At 41.6% G+C, this 17,951-nt stretch overlaps 2 protein-coding genes across 9 annotated transcripts in view; one reads left to right on the top strand and one right to left on the bottom strand.

The window, feature by feature from the left end:
• DNASE2B (deoxyribonuclease 2 beta) overlaps window positions 1–17,951 on the bottom strand; it is a 32,851-nt gene that overhangs the window by 8,812 nt on the left and 6,088 nt on the right. For 2 of the 8 annotated variants that reach the window (XM_033066893.2, XM_033066894.2), the window contains 4 exons: window positions 14,305–14,441; window positions 8,960–9,059; window positions 5,056–5,199; window positions 2,474–2,624 (listed from right to left, as the gene is read on the bottom strand). In XM_033066893.2, coding sequence (XP_032922784.1) covers window positions 2,474–2,586 — 113 coding nt within the window. In that variant the 5' untranslated portion in view covers window positions 2,587–2,624; window positions 5,056–5,199; window positions 8,960–9,059; window positions 14,305–14,441. Of the gene's footprint in view, window positions 1–2,473; window positions 2,625–2,849; window positions 2,973–5,055; window positions 5,200–8,959; window positions 9,060–14,304; window positions 14,442–17,880 lie in introns of those variants that run through there. The other 6 variants (XM_033066891.2, XM_033066892.2, XM_033066895.2 and 3 more) reach the window with 6 other exon arrangements.
• Window positions 3,120–14,291, top strand: LOC116999864 (uricase-like). Its single transcript, XM_033066898.1, has 7 exons — window positions 3,120–4,074; window positions 4,834–4,950; window positions 5,076–5,154; window positions 8,210–8,396; window positions 8,887–9,010; window positions 9,333–9,416; window positions 10,182–14,291. Exons 1-7 carry the CDS (start codon window positions 3,721–3,723, stop codon window positions 10,317–10,319), a joined length of 1,083 nt encoding a protein of 360 aa, XP_032922789.1. The 5' UTR covers window positions 3,120–3,720; the 3' UTR covers window positions 10,320–14,291.

Genomic DNA, 17,951 nt, shown 5'->3' with positions numbered 1-17,951 from the left:
CTTCATTTGAAATAAAGATTTAAAATTAAGATTTGGAAAGGAGAGGAAAAGCAGTAGTTACAGTAGTGAGAGCTGATACAGGAATTAGTAGATGAAGCCTTTCCAAACTACTTTGAAACCTACTGAAAGATTTATGCTCTGGAAGTGTTTACAGCTTGCAACTGACAAATCCACCTTAACAGATATGCTTATGAAATGCTAGTCATTGAGCTGTCAGGAAATTGCCTGCCAATTCCCACTGGATACATGTTTTGGCTCTTTCCAGAAAGCCAGATGAGTGTATTACCAATTAAAGTTGTATAAAATCTTTACTGCTATTTGTGCACAGGAAATTTCTCAAGAACTTAGGCATTTGGGAACAGAGCAGAAGTTATTCTCCTGAGAACCAAGAAAAAGCAAATCTGCACAGACCAGATTAGCATTGTCACATTGTTTGCTTGTGAGTGAACACAATTTATAAGCAAGAATCACATCTTTACTTCTTCCCTTCCTCCCCACCCCCTTAAAAAAAGCCCAAACAAACAATGTCCATGGTTGCTTCAGTCCTTGACTCAACATTTCTCAGAAAGCGTAGTTTTGGCTTTTATTTGCAGGGAAGGCTTCCCACGGAACACAGTGAGTTTAGATGAATAAAGACTCTGCCCAGAGAGCTGATCCTGGGGCCAGTTGCTCTGGTAGCCCCTGTGGGAGGTGCAGTGAGGACTGTGGGATCAGATCCCGAGGCAAATGAAAACAGAAGACTTCTGCCCACCCAGGTACTGCATGTAGGGAGGAGCTGTCAGCCCAGCTGGGGAGCACTGATGGGATCAGGTCAGATAAAGCAAGAGATTCCTCTGGTTCAGTGGCAAATTAAAGGGTGTGTGAATACTGAGTAATTATGGAATACTGCAAGATGAAACCACTGCACAGCAGGACCTCACATAAACCTCTTGCTAACTGAAAATAATGCAGTGCTGTTTGTTTGAAAGGGCATTGACATCTCTTGTTTAAGAGGAGGTTCTTCTCAGCAGTTTCAGTTCTGCTTCTCCTGTCAGCTTCATAGCAACCACAGCCAGAATCCAAAGGCTGACTCTCTCTTCTCAATAAACCAGGATGACCCCAGCAGACAGGCAAGTTTCTCTTCTTTTGACGAGAGCATATTGAAAAGGAAATCCCCCTGTCCTACCTGCTAAATTTGTGAAAGAGAACATGGATTTGCCTGTGCAGACCCTCAAGTTTCCTCCTGGAACAGGCCCTATGTCACTGGCATTCACACAGAGGCACAGGTGAATTACTCCTAACCCCAGCCTTCAAAGAATTTCTCGGAAAATTTTAAGACAAAAATAGTCTTCCTTTACGAAATGGACAGGTCTGTGCATTTTTAATATGTTTGTTATTTGTTTGGGTTTTGTGTTTGTTTTTCACAACAACCCCCTCATTTTTCAAGGAATAATTCCAGTTTAGGGAGAAATTAAACATCTCATACCTTTAAGTTCCTGGGTAACTGCATCAACTGAGTCTGATTCCTGAAAAATACACATTATCCAAAAGGGCCTTGGCAAAGGTGACAAGTCATAGGGATGGATTAGACCCTCCTAAGTTTGATGCTATGCCTGCAGAGAGCAAAGCCAGCTTTGTGCTCCTGCCTGTGCTGTGAGGATCACCTGCTGCCCCTGCAGTTAGCTCTGTGGGCAAGGACAGGGATGGGCCTACTTCTTTGGCAGTTGTATCCAAACCAATCACTGTTAACAAGAAAAACATTTTTCTTTTGAAACTGGTTGATATTTATCTTCAAGAAACTTATGGGCTCTTTTCAAAGAGCCACCATTTCACTTTTTAAACCTGGGCTGGATGTTCCGCAGTTATACTTTGTGTCTTTCCGTCCTGAAAGCGCATTAATGCAGTTAATCCCGTGAGAGCCCAGGTCGGGCTCGCTGCTGGCGGTGGGATGGCACGGGCGGTGCCGCGACGGGCAGGGAGCCGCTTCTGCTCCAGCGACAGGGCACAGCGGCTGCTGCCAGCCCGGGGCTCAGCCCGCCGCCCCTCCGTGCCCAGCAAGGGAACAGGGGCACCGCGGTGCCGCTCGGTGCCAGCCCAAGGGAACCAGCGGGCGCTTTGCCCGCCCGGCGCCTCCCGGGCCAGCCGGGCCGGGCCGGGCCGGGCCGTGCCCCCGGGGCTGCCGCTGCCTTGGCACCGCAGCACAGCTTATGTTCCCTTTGATCATGAGACGTGAACGCCGTGTAAAGCCGTGATTATTTGATTATCCTGCACTTAGTCATGATGCAGCACGGTGGTTGGTTCAGGGAAATGAAATCACGTTCCAATAACTTATCCTAGCTTTTTCAAACGCAGCATTCAGCCACTACTCACGGGCCAACAGCGCTGAAGCAGCGATTGCCTTTGCATTGCTTCTCGGTGACCCACCCACTTGCCACGGTTTAATCTCTGTTTATTTACTCACCCAGCGCCTGTGCCCTGCACGGTGTGTACTCACCAATCCACCGTCTCCCCGTCCTCATTCCTGCAGGAAATGCCAGCTGCCCACAGGGGCACGCAGGACAGGAGCAGGAGCACAGCCGGCCGGCACCAGGCGGATCCCGCGGGCATTTTGGGCTCCCGGCGGCGCAGGGCGAGCCCCGAGCTCTCTGAAAGGAGAAGTGGGGCTGCGTTAGCTCTCAGCTCTGCCCACGGACGGGGAGCACACCCAGCCCGGCTAACCGGGCAGGGACAAGGGCTCCTGGGAGCCGCCGGAAACTGCTCACGATTCCTTCGGGCAACAAAATCACAATCAGCAAGTTATGCTTTTGACAGAAAAATATATTTTGACTATTTAGAATACGCATAGTATTCCGCTTTTAAAAACCTCCAACCTGCAGATACCGACACCATTTTTGTTTTCTTTTTAGTGCTCCGTGACCGACGTACAAATTTTTCACAACTATCCGAAAAAAACCCTAGTGTTCAGACAAGTAGAAACACATCCTTTCCAGCTCTCTGCTTCTCCGCCCGGCCCTCGCAGTGAGCGCAGCCTTCGCCCCGTGCCGGCTCCGGGACCTCCAGCCAGCCCTGGGGACTGAACCCGTGGGGACTGAGCCAGAAAAACTCTCTGATCTCTGAATTTACCAAAGGAATTTACTTACAATCGGCTGATGCTTTTTTCAACTATTTTAAAAATGCGTTAGCATTTCTCTTAGGAACAAACATGGCTGAATTGAGCAATTTCACATCTGATAATCTGTTAGCAACTCACATATAAAAAGCTTCAGTTTATATATTTTGGTGTGGAAAATCATCTTTCTTCCTCTTCATTATGCCTACATGAAAAGGGGCTGATTTACATTAAAAGCTGTTGATATAGAGTATGGGATATTTCAGCCTCATGGACAGTCTAGCGCAATGAGCTCTGGATATTTTCCTCACAACCTTTGCAGAATTTTGTCATCTTGCTAGTACAGCCTCTCCAACACCATAAGAGATGTGTAAATAGGGTGTGTTTGACAGAAGCAGGGTAAAAATAATAGGGCTTAATGCAAATAAAACCAATGATCCAGGAAAAGAGACTCAGTGAAGGTCTATAAAGTCAGGACTAATTCACAGATGACAAACAAGAGACTAGTTCACAGTGACTCCTGTTCTATAAACTGTCCCCCAGAAAATTTTAAAATTTTATCACAGCTGCTACTAATACAATAATAATCTCCTAAAGCATTTTTTCTTCCCATCAGGACTCTGCAATTTATAATGAAAATATTCTCATTACCACAGGTAACTACAAAAATAAAGGCCATAAGCACTGTTTCACTGACATTGTTTCATGACAGCTTAACTCAGCCTTCCACTGCATTTCTTTACAACTGTCACATGTTTTCTTTGCAGATCAAGGACATTGAAGTCCTCAATTGTGAATATGGCAAGAATACAATTAAGTTCCTTCGCCTTCATAGAGAGGGAAAGAAGCATTTCGTTAAAGAAGTGGAAGTGTGTGCACATCTCCGGCTGACTTCTCCCCAGGAGTACCTGGAAGGAAACAATTCTCATGTGATACCTACAGACACCATAAAGAATATTGTCCTTGTGTTGGCCAAAAAAAATGGGGTATTTTAAAATTTTTTAACTAGCTTTGCTGTTTCTTACAACTTCATTTGGAAGTACTAGTTACAATAACTTTTTATTTTCAATTAGCATATCAGATGAGAAGCAAAGTAACTTTCAGTGATTTGAGAATTCTCCTCCTCCACTGCTTGTCCTGTGGACCCTTTCTCAGTTTACCAAAGCCTTTTTTTTCTCAAGAGCTAGCACAGTTTTTTGTGGATTTGTCATATATAAGCCATCTCTTTTTTTTTCTTTTTTTTTCCAATTTAATAGCCCATAATCCTGCATTATTCCTATGCAGCATTTTTTATGAGACTCTTCTTAATTCTTCTGTGCTCCTTCTGCCATCAATTGCATGTATCGTAATGGCAATCTGCAGCACTAAATTTCTCTGTAATGAAATCCCGTCTTTACCCTGTAAAACTTCATTAGAATATCACCATATGAATCAGAACAGTCATGATAAATTATTATTCCAGCATTATATCCTCACAGCATAAAACTCCTGCAGCAGTTTCTCTCAGTCCAAGGACTGCAGTTCACTGTACCACAGAATGGGAGATTTTTGACACAACTGTAGCTGCTATTTGCACTCTATGCTGCAAGCTGGTCAAATGACTGGGAACAGTGAGACAAGCTAGAAATAAGAGAAATGTGTTTTTAACCACACTGATTCTTTCCAAATACTTACAACAACCAGAAAAATCTACTTTTGTACATGAGGTAATTGCTTCTTTCTAATAATACTGTTTGCTGCCTTAGATCCCAAGTTTAGAACAATTTGCTATAGATATCTGCAATCACTTCATGACAACATTTTGCCAAGTGGCGTACGTCAAAACCTACGTTCAAGAAGTACCATGGCAACGTCTGCATGAGGTATCTAAAATACTGATACATTCCACTTGTTTATGCTGTAGTCATTCCTCACTCTCTTAGCTCCTGTTTTCAAATTAACATAATATTTATGGCACTTTTACTTACATGTCTGCTCTAAATTGCAGGATGGCGTTCCCCACATCCACTCATTCATATGTGTTCCTGATGGGATTCGCTTTTGTGAAGCTGAGCAGTGCCGGAATGGTGAGAAAAGAATTGGCAACGTCCCCTACTTCTCTGTAAATATTTCTGCCAATGAGAGATGAAGATGGCTTTAGAGATAGCTATGGGTGTTACAGGGCTTAGGGCACAGCCAAACTGCTCCAGACGTCTAAACCAAAGAATATTTCTATGGTAATTTTGATAACCTTGATCTCTGAGACATGGCTGAAGAACTAAAGTAGCCCACATTGTGTGTATCCCAAACATGGAATGGTTACAACAGAACATCCAGCAGAACTGTTACATCTTTCCACAGGATTTAAGAACCTTCTGGGAACAGGCTGCTTACTTTTCTACCTTATACTATAACCTGCAGTCTCCTGTGATCCTTACCCAATACCACACTGCTGCAGGCCAATTGCCTGGTTTGCAGCAATTTTCAAACCCCTGTCAACATGCCCTGATTTTATTTCTAAGAAAGCAATTTAATTGCTGAAAGCCATACTAGCTTGAACATCATGAGCATTCTGAGGAAAATAATTCAGAGCGTGCTTACTATTTTTGTACACCATGCATAAACAAAGCAGTATTTGGCTTGACCAAGAGTTTTGTTACAAAGCAGTATTTGGCTTGACCAAGAGTTACTTAAAAGACAGGCTTTCAAGCTCAGCTGTTTTTCCATGAATTGGCATTCCAAAGGGAGTGTAAAATTTATCTCTACTTGCTATAGCCAAGTTAAAAAAAAGCCTAAGTTCAGTCTCACTGTAATGGTGGTTTGTTTAATGCATCTCCCGGATTACTGGGAACTGAGCTGAGGCCACTATATCATTTATACAATGGCTTTAGAGGGTTTAGGCATTAGTTCAGTACCTATCTATACTACATTAATGTAACTTAGAACTATTTCCCATCCTACCCAGTACCAATGCCAAGACCAGTTTCACTTGCAGACAGTTTTGAAAGGTGCATCTGAGCACTGTCCCTGTGTTCCTGCTGAAAGAACAGAGAAAGCCTGTACAAGTCTCCAGTGCTTCTTGGCCTCATCTTTTTTCATGTTTCTAATAATGTTAACTATTGCTGTACTTCTAGTAGTCTCAATAGCTTTGACTGTATTTTCTGGAAAATGTTAAAAAAAGACATCTGAATTTAAAAAAAAATCTATAGATTTTGAGAAGCTACTGCTCTTAATGTAGATTGTATTAAATTTTTAATCATCGTGAAAATTTAACATGCAATTCTGCAACTTCAGATTCTACACAAACAGAAAGCTTTTATAACTTACTGAAGAAACCACCTTTCCTTCCTAGACCTCCCTTCATGGAGCCCTTTAGTTGTTTCTTTAGAATTCCCTGCCTAGGTGAACAATAGCCAAAGTGAAGATTTTCAAATCACTTTTATTTTTCTTCTAAGATAATGTTCTCTATATTTAGCAACCTCCTATGCACCTATCAGCCAGACACAGGAGTTCATTTCTCAGTTAATCCTATCTTTTAACAATTTTCTTATCATGAAAAAAAAACCCTAGTGAGGTTTAATAGAATTGGTTTTTGCCATTATATCAGCTGATAAAAGCCTCAGAATGTTTTGTAAACTCAAAACATCGTAAGTCACTAAACAAAATCAAAATTTGTCACCTTAAGACAGCATGAGCACAAAGCCTCCTGAAAGCACAGCATGAGCTGCTCACCTTGGAAACTCTCCCTGGGTGCTGTATCCTTTGGAGAGAGTTTCAGGTTGATTGCTGTACAGCCAGTGAGCCTTTCAGTCAATTTTTTGGTGCAAGGAGCTCCTTCAAACAAGGCTAAGTATTTGAATAAGATAAATATCTCTTCAGGTTCACTGATACTATCTGCACTACATTAATTCCTGTGTGTCACAGTCTTACACCCAAGTGATGAATTATTCAAAATCTGTCCAAGGTCATTCTCTTATTTAGATTTTTTTAAAGCCTTAGTAAATAACTGGGGGGCACAGACAAAATGATAGATACACCTCCTTAGACTTATTCAAAAACAATAATAAATGTAAACAAGAAAAGAAATAGATAAGATGCAGTTTCAGTAATATCCTGTCACAGAGCAGCTTAAAAACACCCAAACGTTTGAACAACCATGTACCTTAGAAATGTCTACCATGGTGGAATTATTTCCAATATAAATTCCTTCAAAGACATAATTTAAAGACAAAATTTGCAAGTCTTCCAAATCCAAGGCAGGATTATTATGCACTTGATATATTCAAGGATTAATTTTGAACTAGCTAGTGTGAGCACCAAGAGCAGCACAAAACCAGCAGCTTGGGCTTCAGCCATGGACTATCTGCACAGGCCCTGAACAAGCCTGCATGCCATGAAGTTTCTCTTTTCTAAATCATCCTTTTGGCAGCTCTGGTCAGTGAAATTCTCAGTTACCATCTTGGTGTGCTCTAAGTGACTGACTGCTTGAAATTGAAATAGCTGCCATTCAAAAGGTGTGTCAGAATAAAAAGTTCAGGTCACAATGGCTTGATCCACTCATGCAGCAGTGATCCTCAACAGCTTGTTTTATAAATAGTGGCTAAGAGCAAAGCCACTGTCAGCTTGAACCTGTGGGTGGCATCTGTATCAGTGCCAGTTCCTGCTCATTAGCTGAACTCCAGGGATTTGCATTGGCTCCTGGCTCTCATTCTCAGAGATGCAAAACTCCCAACAGGATGGGTATCTAAAGCAAATTGCTGTCTTTATACAGAGAATTTTTACATTTGTCTATGTTCTTGGAAAAGACACCACACCTCTCGCTGTACATCACAGCACTGGCAGCCTATTTCATTTCCCTTTACAGCCATTCCTAAATTGACCTCAGCACGAGCCAACCCAACACATGTCCCAGTTCCAAGCAAGTGTGATAAAAAATTCTATCCTCAGTTTTCCTTAACTGCAGATCACTTGATGGGATTCTCTGTTTTCTAGATTGACCCTGACTTCAGTAGTTTCTGTACCTTTCTATTTTCTTTCTGTTGTCTGCTTTCTGGCTCTGGAGCTGTCAATGCAAGTATGCACCCAAAGGTTTCTTCTTTGCATGAAAAGAAACTCATATTTTCTTGTAATTTTCAATCACAGGTCCTCTGGTTGTCTTTGCTGGAATTAAGGACCTGAAGCTTATGAAGACAACGCAGTCTGGATTTGAAGGCTTCTATAAGAATGAACACACCACACTTCCTGAAAGGCATGACAGGATTCTGTGTGGAGAGCTCTTCTGCAAGTGGTCATACGGCGAATGCAAGGATTTTGACTTTGACTGCATATGGTATATGTTATATCAATTAATATTAATTTCCCAATCTATACTCACAAAGTCTCTCTGTACAATACAGAAGGTCTAAGGGCCAGAGCCACAGCTGCTGTGCACCAGCCACTCAGGTCTCAGTGGCAGCACAAAGCTCTTGTTACAAGGGGTGAGAGGCACGTCTTAGGGGAACTTCTCTGTCCAAGGGTACATCATTGGACAGGACTCAAAGGAACAGTTCAGTCTTCAGTACACTTTACGAGAATAAAATAACTAATTTTTAAAATAGTTTTAATAAAATCTATTTGTGAATTATGTATCTGGCAGGGGTGGGGAGAGGAAACAGAATTTGGGTGACAGGACAAATTGTTCTTCCACAAAACGCCATGGGCTATATATTCGTCAGAAAAGGCATGCAAAATATAAACAAAAACCACCCCACAGTGCAACATTATATATCTAAGCAGAGACAGCTGATACAAGGTTTTGTAAGAAACCGTGTAACTTCTAGGAAGAAAATCCGTGAATGTATCCTTGAAGCCTTTGCCGGACCACCTGACTGTGGGGAATATTCACCCTCTTACCAGAAAACTGTCAACTGTATCCAGATGCTTGTTCTTTCCAGAGTGTCACAGGTATCTTCTTTCCTCCTAATGATGTTTTACTTGAATGCTAATTGCACCACTGAAAAGACCAACACGAGAGTGTTATTTCCTCTGTCAGTTCTAAGACTGGAAGTTCCCCAGCTGGGAACACAATGGGGGAGAACATCACTTAGTTCTTGGCAGCACTTGAATAAAAGTGAAAGGTGTGCTACACATGTTCACTACATTGCAATTGATCAACTCTACTGGGGAGAGGTGGCATTATTCTTTTTTACAGAGAGTGAAAAGCCTGCCAGGCTGTTGACTAAAAGGGAGCTCTAATCCATTGTCTCATCCATTTTCATGGTTTCAGGTACAGGTCATAGAAGTCGTCTTGAACAACACTTTTTATAATGTTGTAGACATGAAGAATCTAGGCTTGAACAATGACAAAGAAGTAAGTAGACGCTTCAAATACAACTTGACTGCCCTCTTAGAAATACTCAGCATCAAAGCATAGCAGCAGTTCTACATAAAAAAGAGCTAAAGTGAGCAAAATTTCTTCTCCCAGTCCCAGTCCAAGCTCCACATTATCTCTAAAAAAGACACTGATTACAAAAGGAAGATAAATAATTGTCTTTTGTGTTATTGATAAAAGCTAAAAGTTAAATGGAATACTCTGGACATCAAAAGGATCTGTAACAGAGACAGTCTCTGAAAAATTATTCCTGTTTTCTCAATTATAATGTCAACCAGTGCATTTCACGCAAGTAAAATGCACTGTTGCATCCCAGATTGGTCCAACAGTGGAAGAGGTATAAGCCTGGGATCAGGCAGAGGGTATGAGGTAGGGGGTGAGATGTATTTGCTCCTCCCTCCACAGTTGCTCTGGCTGCCAGCTAGGTCCAGTTAAGAGTCTGTTACACTCACATGTAAGAGAAAAATTGGGTTATTCCATCGATGGTCTATAGTCTGTTTATGCTCTAGTCTCCCTCCAAAGTCTTGTGATTCTGCTACTGTGCCCTCCTATCCTTTCCCTCCTTCAGGTGGACATTATAGATCCACTTTTACTTGTGATAATGTCAGCATCTATCACTGTTGTTCCTAAGAGAGAGAAAGGGTCTGGGCATGATTTTATTAAGACGGCGGCGAATAGCTGCATTTTGTGCTGGCACATCCCTGTCTCAAACATGACCTTTGTGTTTGTGCTCATCCCCTTCAGGTTTTGGTTCCAGTGGAAGCTCCTTATGGTTCCTGTGCTTGCACACTTGGCCGGAAGAAGTTTTTTGAAGCACAAGGCCACATGCTGAGAGATGAGAGGAAATGTCAGTTTGGACTGGCAGCTGCCCAGGGAAACTAAACCTCTTGGCTATACTCAACCTTCCTGATAAACTTAATAGCATGGCTTTCCTATCAATGTTTACTCCTTATTGGCCTCTTCCATTGCTGGCTACTTTTCCCTCTATGAACTCCTGAACATGGGACATATGAAGGACCCTCAGGAAATTGGAACTCAAAGCCTGTCCCTGAATTCCAGTGTGATTTGCAGACTGAAGTACCCTAAGCTCTTTGGAAAATCCCAGCTGGAAATATTATAGTAAATTAATTTTAAACTAGCTATTCCCAGACCCTTTAATGAAGCAATTAATTTGATGTCTGTAGCATGCTTTTGACATGTAAAAGCAGGAAATCTCTGTATTCTCTTTATTACTATTTCTTCAGTAAAATGACTATACAGACACGAGACCTGCTGTTTCATCGGCATAACCTGTCATGACCTTGATGCCACACTGATCTACAGAGCTGAGGTTCTGATCCAGTGACTGAACATGGAATCAGTCAGAATCAGGATTTCCCTGTGCAGGAAATGAGAAACAGAAAGAAAAAAAAAGCATATCTCATATTTCCTTTGTGATGTGAATAGTTAACAGCTGTTGACTACTTTCTCTGCATGTACTCTGACTGCAGGTCTGCTGCTGCTACTCACCAGAATATAGTTACTGTAGTACTTTCACATTAATCACAGGTGATTTGAGGGTTTGGGCTATCTCTGAAGGTTTAATTAAATAGTTTTCTTTAGTCTAATAATCTTATCATGACTTCCGAGCAGGCAGGAGTCAACCTATGTAGCCCTATTTCATTTGGGAGGGGTAGGGAGAAAACTAGACAGATAATGTTTATTTCACTTTAGTTACCCCAGGTGATAGTTTTGAACATTGAGATAAAACAATACAGTTAGTGATTCTCATCTCACAAACTGTGGCTATCACATTTGCAACAGGAAACCTGCTCAGCTTTCAACAGCTCCTAACCCTGGCTCCTAACCCTGATTTTCTCCAAGTGTCATTTCACAGACTCTATTTGACAGAGTACAAATCGAATGGCGAGTGCCCAAAGTAACTTCTAAGAACTGCAGTTAAGTTGCCTTTGTGCCTCCAGAGTTTGGCAGACATGCAGCATTGCTCTGGGTACAATCATTAAATTCATAGGCACCAAAAATGGGGGAGATGTCCTGCTCTGTGTGACATTTTGAGGTGTTTTGCGTGATAGAAACTTGCCTTGATGAGCAGGGAATAACAGATGCAAGGGAAGAATGGTCCACCAGCCTGAGCTATCTCCTGAACACAGGGAAAATGACACCATGGAATGAAGCTGCCCCAGCTATCATGTTCTCTGGTCACCAGCCAATTCTGAAAGCTTTATTTACAACACTTCTATCTTTTCCTGGGGATGTTCTCTCTTACCTTCTTAGATTGTTTTGTATTGTACTTGCGGGCTTATGTCTTGCTACTTCTGTCACTTCTAGGTGCTTTTAATTTATTAATGTATCTTTTAAAGGCAAATAAAGAGCAACATGAAAAAACAAACTAGCTTTTGACTATTTACTACTTAAATATAAAAGTGAACATTGTAAGTAAAAGAACTACTTGAATTAATCCAATTTCACCTCAAAAAGTGACTGATCTTCCAAATGACACTTCACTGCCAATAGATGAAAAAGAATCTTACTGCACATTTCAGCATTTACCTCTTTCTGAAACAAGGCAGATCTGCACAACCTTTCTACCTTTTAAGAAATTTATTGCATTAGGCACAAGGTTTCTTTTCATTACTCTTAGTGCTTCATTTGTAGCCCTGCAAGGTAGTGGTGGACTAACCTCCGTGGCAGAATAAGGAAGGACACAAAGCAGTGAGCAGTTGTTTACTGAGCCTTTCCTGTGGCAGCAAGCACACATGTACACTCATTCAGTGTGGTTTGTATAAACCTCCACAGACACACAGACATTCAGTCTTTAGAGCATCTCAGTGCAGCTCTATCCAGCACTGCAAACCTGAGTCATTTATGTGGGCAGATTGCTTCTAAAGAAAGTACTTAGGCAATCGGAAGCAGCCCAAATTTCCCATATGGTAACTAGAATAAGACAACAGTGGCATAAATCATTCTTGAAAATGTGAGTTAGCCAGACTCACTTGGGTCTGAAATCTGACTGAATTCCCATTGGCTTCATTAGGTTCAGTCTCCACAATGGACTTGCATTAATTTCACTGAGACAGATGTTTTTTTCAGTTCCTATCCTAAGGAGTTATTCAAGTTGCTTACTGTGCTTTACTCAGAGGCAGCTGTGATGCTTTGGTGATGACATCACACTTGATGAAAATGAGCAGCAGCTAGCAGACTGTAAAACTGCAGTTTAAAATACAACTTCTTGCCGATAACATGAACCTTCCTGGTCCTGGGCTACATCCCAGTAGTTCATAGGGACTGAAGGCTCCTACCAAGAAACAGTATTTCAAGTGCATAAACGTTATCTTTTTAGTCTTTGATTCTTTCCCATCCTGTTTCTTTTCAACTCCGGTAACTGCCAAGACAGTGCAACACAGCCCACCTCAGCTGCCCATCATGCTCCATGGACAACCAATGTCATACAGATAAAATGTACCAGCTAAATTCATCAGCAAATACCTAAAAGAGAGTAGATGTCACTGCCAGGACCACCACAAGTCATCTGTCTTCCCTGACTGTTTTATTCCATATATAAGGCTACCTGCTTTCCAATATACATTTAAATCTGTTAGTTTTTATTAACTATTATGGCTACTTTTTTTGTTTTCCTTCCTTAAAGTTGTCTTTTTCCTTTCTTAATTTCACCTTGCTTTTGTCAAGAGTACATAATCCTGACTCTAAGTTGAGCTGAGCTACTTAAAGTGACCAAAGAACTGTTTCTGGGTAAAAAAAATCTAAAAAAAAATACTTCTGAATTTAGAATTCTGCTATTTTTATACATACAGCAGTCAACCATATCCCTCCTGGAAAGTGCACAGCTGTATCTAGAAAGGAAACACATTAAATGTTCCTAGTTATTGGATCAAAAATGTCAAGTCACATGTCAGCTATAATATGTTTTCTGAGAGCTTCACCCTTCATAGCAGACTGAGAAAGACACACGTGTGTGTATAAAATACATACATAAATGACACTTACTAGATCAGCTGATGTATGACTAATCTAGGGCAATCACATCAGAAAAAAACATGATCTGGGGGTTGTTGTTGCTAGAAAAAAAAAACAACCCAAACAATACCGGAGGGACTCAAAATTAGGTAAATGAGGGTGTAGAGAAACCTTTGATTCAAAGGGAAATAAAACAGAAACCATAGTGCCTGAGTACTGTGGAGGGCTTCTGCCACTTCTCAAGTCTGGCATTAGGAATTAATTTCTACATGACATCTGACTGAAAAAGACAAGACCTCAAGTTTTAATGGCCTCATACTCCTGCAACATTTTCAAATCCTCTAGACACACATATTTCCAGGTAGGAAAGCCCAGGCAAACTGGCATGTGTTATTTATGCAGAAGGGAGGAGGAAATGTGAAGAGCGTCCTTGTGAAATACGGTTGCTACATCCAGGCACACACCCATTTCCACACTTCTCTCCCCACAGTTTGGCCACCAGCTTGTGAACAAACAGCCACAAGTTCCTTACCTAGACTTCCTTCCTCCTTCCACCAGGACAAGACAAAAAATTGTTACTCTTGAATCCAAAAGTCAGTGCAAATGATGAGCCTTCCCTCCTTTTTCTGATAAAATTTAGCTGCTAATTTCAGAGGCATCCTCAATATAGTAAATACCAAAGAGTGCACTTTATAGAGGGGCAGCTGGATTACAGCAATCATCCAAAAAAGGGAAGAGAACATCCTGAGATGAATGCAAGTCTGCCAATGCCAAGGCATTTGCTGCTGCCTTATCAGCAGATCAGCTGATGATACAGCAGTTGTAACTGCTCCTTCAGCAAGGATGCTCACGAGTGCAGCATATAAACATAACAGTGGTCTCCAGTACTCACCAGCAGCCTTCAGCAGCAATGAAACTCTCACATGGAGACCAAGAACCACTTACAGTCTTCAAGGTGCTCCCCTTGGGCTCTCCAGGTGCCTGAGGTTGCATTCTCCAAATTTATAGCAACTACCAACCAATGTTATTCTGGGAATTGAACACACATTGAAGATCCCAATGAACATCACTAAATCAACTCCCTAATTATAGGGACTAAGCACAAAAAAAAAAAATTAATGACCTTGTTACATTATTAAAAGGAAGGCAAACTTTCCCAATAGGAACGAAAGCTACTTATTAAATCAGTCTGCCCAATCTTCCAACGGAGACTGCCCCTGCCAGTGAGCTAATGACAGCCACTGTCCTCAGCATTCCCCACTGGGGAAACTGCTGTCCAAACTGAGCAACACTGAGGTGATGGAATGGGACATGGGTGAGATCTCTTGGATGACATCTCCAAGCACCAAGTCCTCTTGTTTGATGAAGAAGCCAATCCACTGCCTGTGTAAATCGCCCAAGGTGGAAACAGCAGAGCAGACCCTCCTCTGCAGTGCTCCACTTACCCTGCTGCTTATGAGCTAGTGATTGTTACACCCTCCACATGCACATTTACAGCCATTTCATTTCCCACATGACTTTCAGGTCAAAAGCCATTCCTATAAGAGAAGGAACTGCTGTGCTGACTTGGAAGTAAAAAACCAGAATGAAGACAAAGGTAATATTTTTCTGGTCCCACTCAGACTCAGCCTTTAAATTTTGTACAATTCTGCCATTAAAAAAATGAGAAATAAATCTGCAGCTTCTCCCAGAAAATAAGACCCTCTGATTTTAAAATAACTGTCACTGTAACTTAGGTGCAATGGTGGAAAGAGGATTGTTGAAGACAAAAGATCAGTTAAATGCTGATTTTTAAAAAAAGGATGAGTGAAAGGATTTGGTAGAATTTGAACATGCTGGAAAAAGCAGGGAAAAGAATGAAGAGTTAGGAATTAATCCCTGATAGTGACAGCCTAATGAGACATTTTGCCAGGGCCATTTCTAGCCAGGAGTGATGCATGGGGGCCTATCCCCTTTGTTACAGCTGAGGAATCTTGTCTTATAATTATATGGGCAAAGAATCTTCTACAAACTGATCAAATGCAGCACATTAGAACAAACTGGGAGCAATAACATGCAGGGATAGGAGACAGCAGCAAGTAGTGAGAATTTTTCTGGGTTGAGAAAGCGATCCTGGTGGACAGGTTCTGCCAAACTTCCCATACTTTGCTGACAGTTACTTTACATGTGCTTTATGTCTGGTACTTGGCTCTGTTTGGATGCAAAGAGAACATGCTATGTTGTGTATTCACAGCTTGAGAGGAAAGTGACCAGAGCTGATGAACAATTCCAATATATTTCACACCCGTCATACCAGAACAGACATATTGCAATGCTTTGAAATAATGTTAGGAGTGTATGAAAGATTCTTATAGATTCTGCACTTCTGATATTAGAAGAGAGAAAGGACAGGGAAGATCTTGTCTGCAGCATGACTGTTTTTGTGCTGACCAACAGCAGGGCAGTGGAGCTCCGCCCTGCTTTATTCCTTCAAACTGCCTTCAGGAGGAGGGCACTCTCTAAATTGTGATTCAGTGAGAAAGCCAAGACCATCATCACATTCACCCCCTGGATCAGCTGAGCAGTCAGATGCTGGCAGCTTAACCATCACCCAGGTCACCCAGGCAGGGCTTTTAAGGAAGAGGGACTCTCCCAGCTGCAGGCACATATAAGGGCATGATTTAAATTGGATTCCTGCATAGCTCTGCGACTCAGAGCTGCAGTACTGACATGGTATCCAGTAATGCCTATCAGTTGCTTCCTCATCTCAACAGCAGCTGTGTTTTCTGCAAGAGGAATGGTAGCTAAAAATAATCTGGCTTTGACTTCCTCTTTTAAGTCCTTCAGTCTCTTAAAAACATTTTTTTGTTCTCCCAGAAACAGCAAAGAGAATGCAAGAGACAAAACCAGAATGGTCAACTGCACAAAGAGAATAGCAGCATTAGAAAGCTCAGAGAATAGTAGGAAACTACAATAAAAATCAGAGCCAGTAAAAAAAATTGTCACAGTTTTGACCAATATTTTCGAAATTCCCTTTAGCATTTGCAAGGAGATTTCTGTTAGGCGTTTACTTGTATGACTCAGTGGTGCTGAGCAAAGGGAAAATAAAATCTGGATGTTTCTGAATGCAATTTATTTGCTCATTAAGGATATTAAAAGAAAGAACTTTGGTCAGTAGTCATCAAATGTACTCTCATGTCTGCACAGTGGAGATTTTTACTCCTTCTTGGAATACATTTTACTTCAAATTCTGTCTTCCATAGGACCACAAAATGTAAATCCCACCCCAAACATGCAAATGGAGAAAAAAAGAATATTCAATTAATCTTTCAGTAACACAGCACTATGTATTCTCATCCAAAATAATTCTACAAATACAGTGCTGGTTTAGCATGTCCAGACTGCTTTCACGATCCTTTTCCTAAACATACCTAATTCTATATTAAAATGTTTAGGAGTTTCATGTATAGTTTTTAAATTGCCATCCAAAATCAGCCAGACACAGACTAGAGCTCAGAATTTCCCAAGGCAGGGTTGATGATCTCTATTTGAATCTAGTCTTCCAGCAGAGCCCTACTCCCAACAGGTATCTGTGGACGTGACCAAACTATAAATAAAAGCATAAACAGAATTCAGACCATGACTTACAAATCTGCTGCTAACAGACCAATACTGTGCAAGCTCAGTACAAGGGACAGACAAAGAAATGTATATCTATTGTCCTATTGTCTCAAATTCCAAATAAATATATTGTACTGTGTAAAGGTTAGGAAGAATCCAAGAAAGCATGCTGCTGTATATATTTATGTAATACCAGGAGCATATACCAGGAGCTTTACCTATGGCATAGCTATTACCATGGCTTTGTCTCTTCTCTCCCCTTTCTCTCTTTAACACCAGTACGCAGAAGTATGAACAGCCATCTCACACTTGGCCAAGTCAAAGTCAAGACAGGGTCACTACCTAGGCAGGAGATTGCAGGAGTTTCTCCTTCCTCTCCCTGAATCCCATCCCCACTTGGCAGAAAGCAGCACCCTTTCTCCCTTCTCAGCTGCACCCCCTCACCATTTCCTCCCACACCATTTCCACTTCCACTGCACTCATTTCCTACTTCCTTGTTCCTTTGCTCAGTATCACTGATGCAACCCCACATTCCCCATTTCAGGGTTTCATGACAAAGCTCTCAGGGCCAGGATGATGGTGACCCCAGACAGGGCTTAGCACATCCATGGGCTGTCTCCCAGACATTCTGGGCTAAACTGACCCAACGCTGTGTACTAGGGCCAGCACAGTGGCTCCGCACCACTGACAGCTCCAGACAGGGGTAAGGGAAATACAGATGTTACTGCTGAACTGTGGCCAGGCTTTCTCCTTCTGCAGTATGCAACACCAGAGAAGAAAGAGCAAAAATAATTAAAACTTTAAGTATTATGATAAGTGATGTTAAAAGTAATCACAAGAACATAGAATGTTAAGTAGGTTTTGGTACCTTTTTAATAGGAAAATGGAGAAAAGTTGCTCCAGTATACCACAACAGAGAAAGTAGATCTGTAAAGTAAA

Source organism: Catharus ustulatus, chromosome 9 (genome assembly GCF_009819885.2).
Source record: "Catharus ustulatus isolate bCatUst1 chromosome 9, bCatUst1.pri.v2, whole genome shotgun sequence".
Taxonomy (NCBI): Eukaryota; Metazoa; Chordata; class Aves; order Passeriformes; family Turdidae; genus Catharus; species Catharus ustulatus.
Note: the sequence above shows the minus strand (reverse complement) of the source record. Positions and strands in the feature narration are given on the sequence as shown.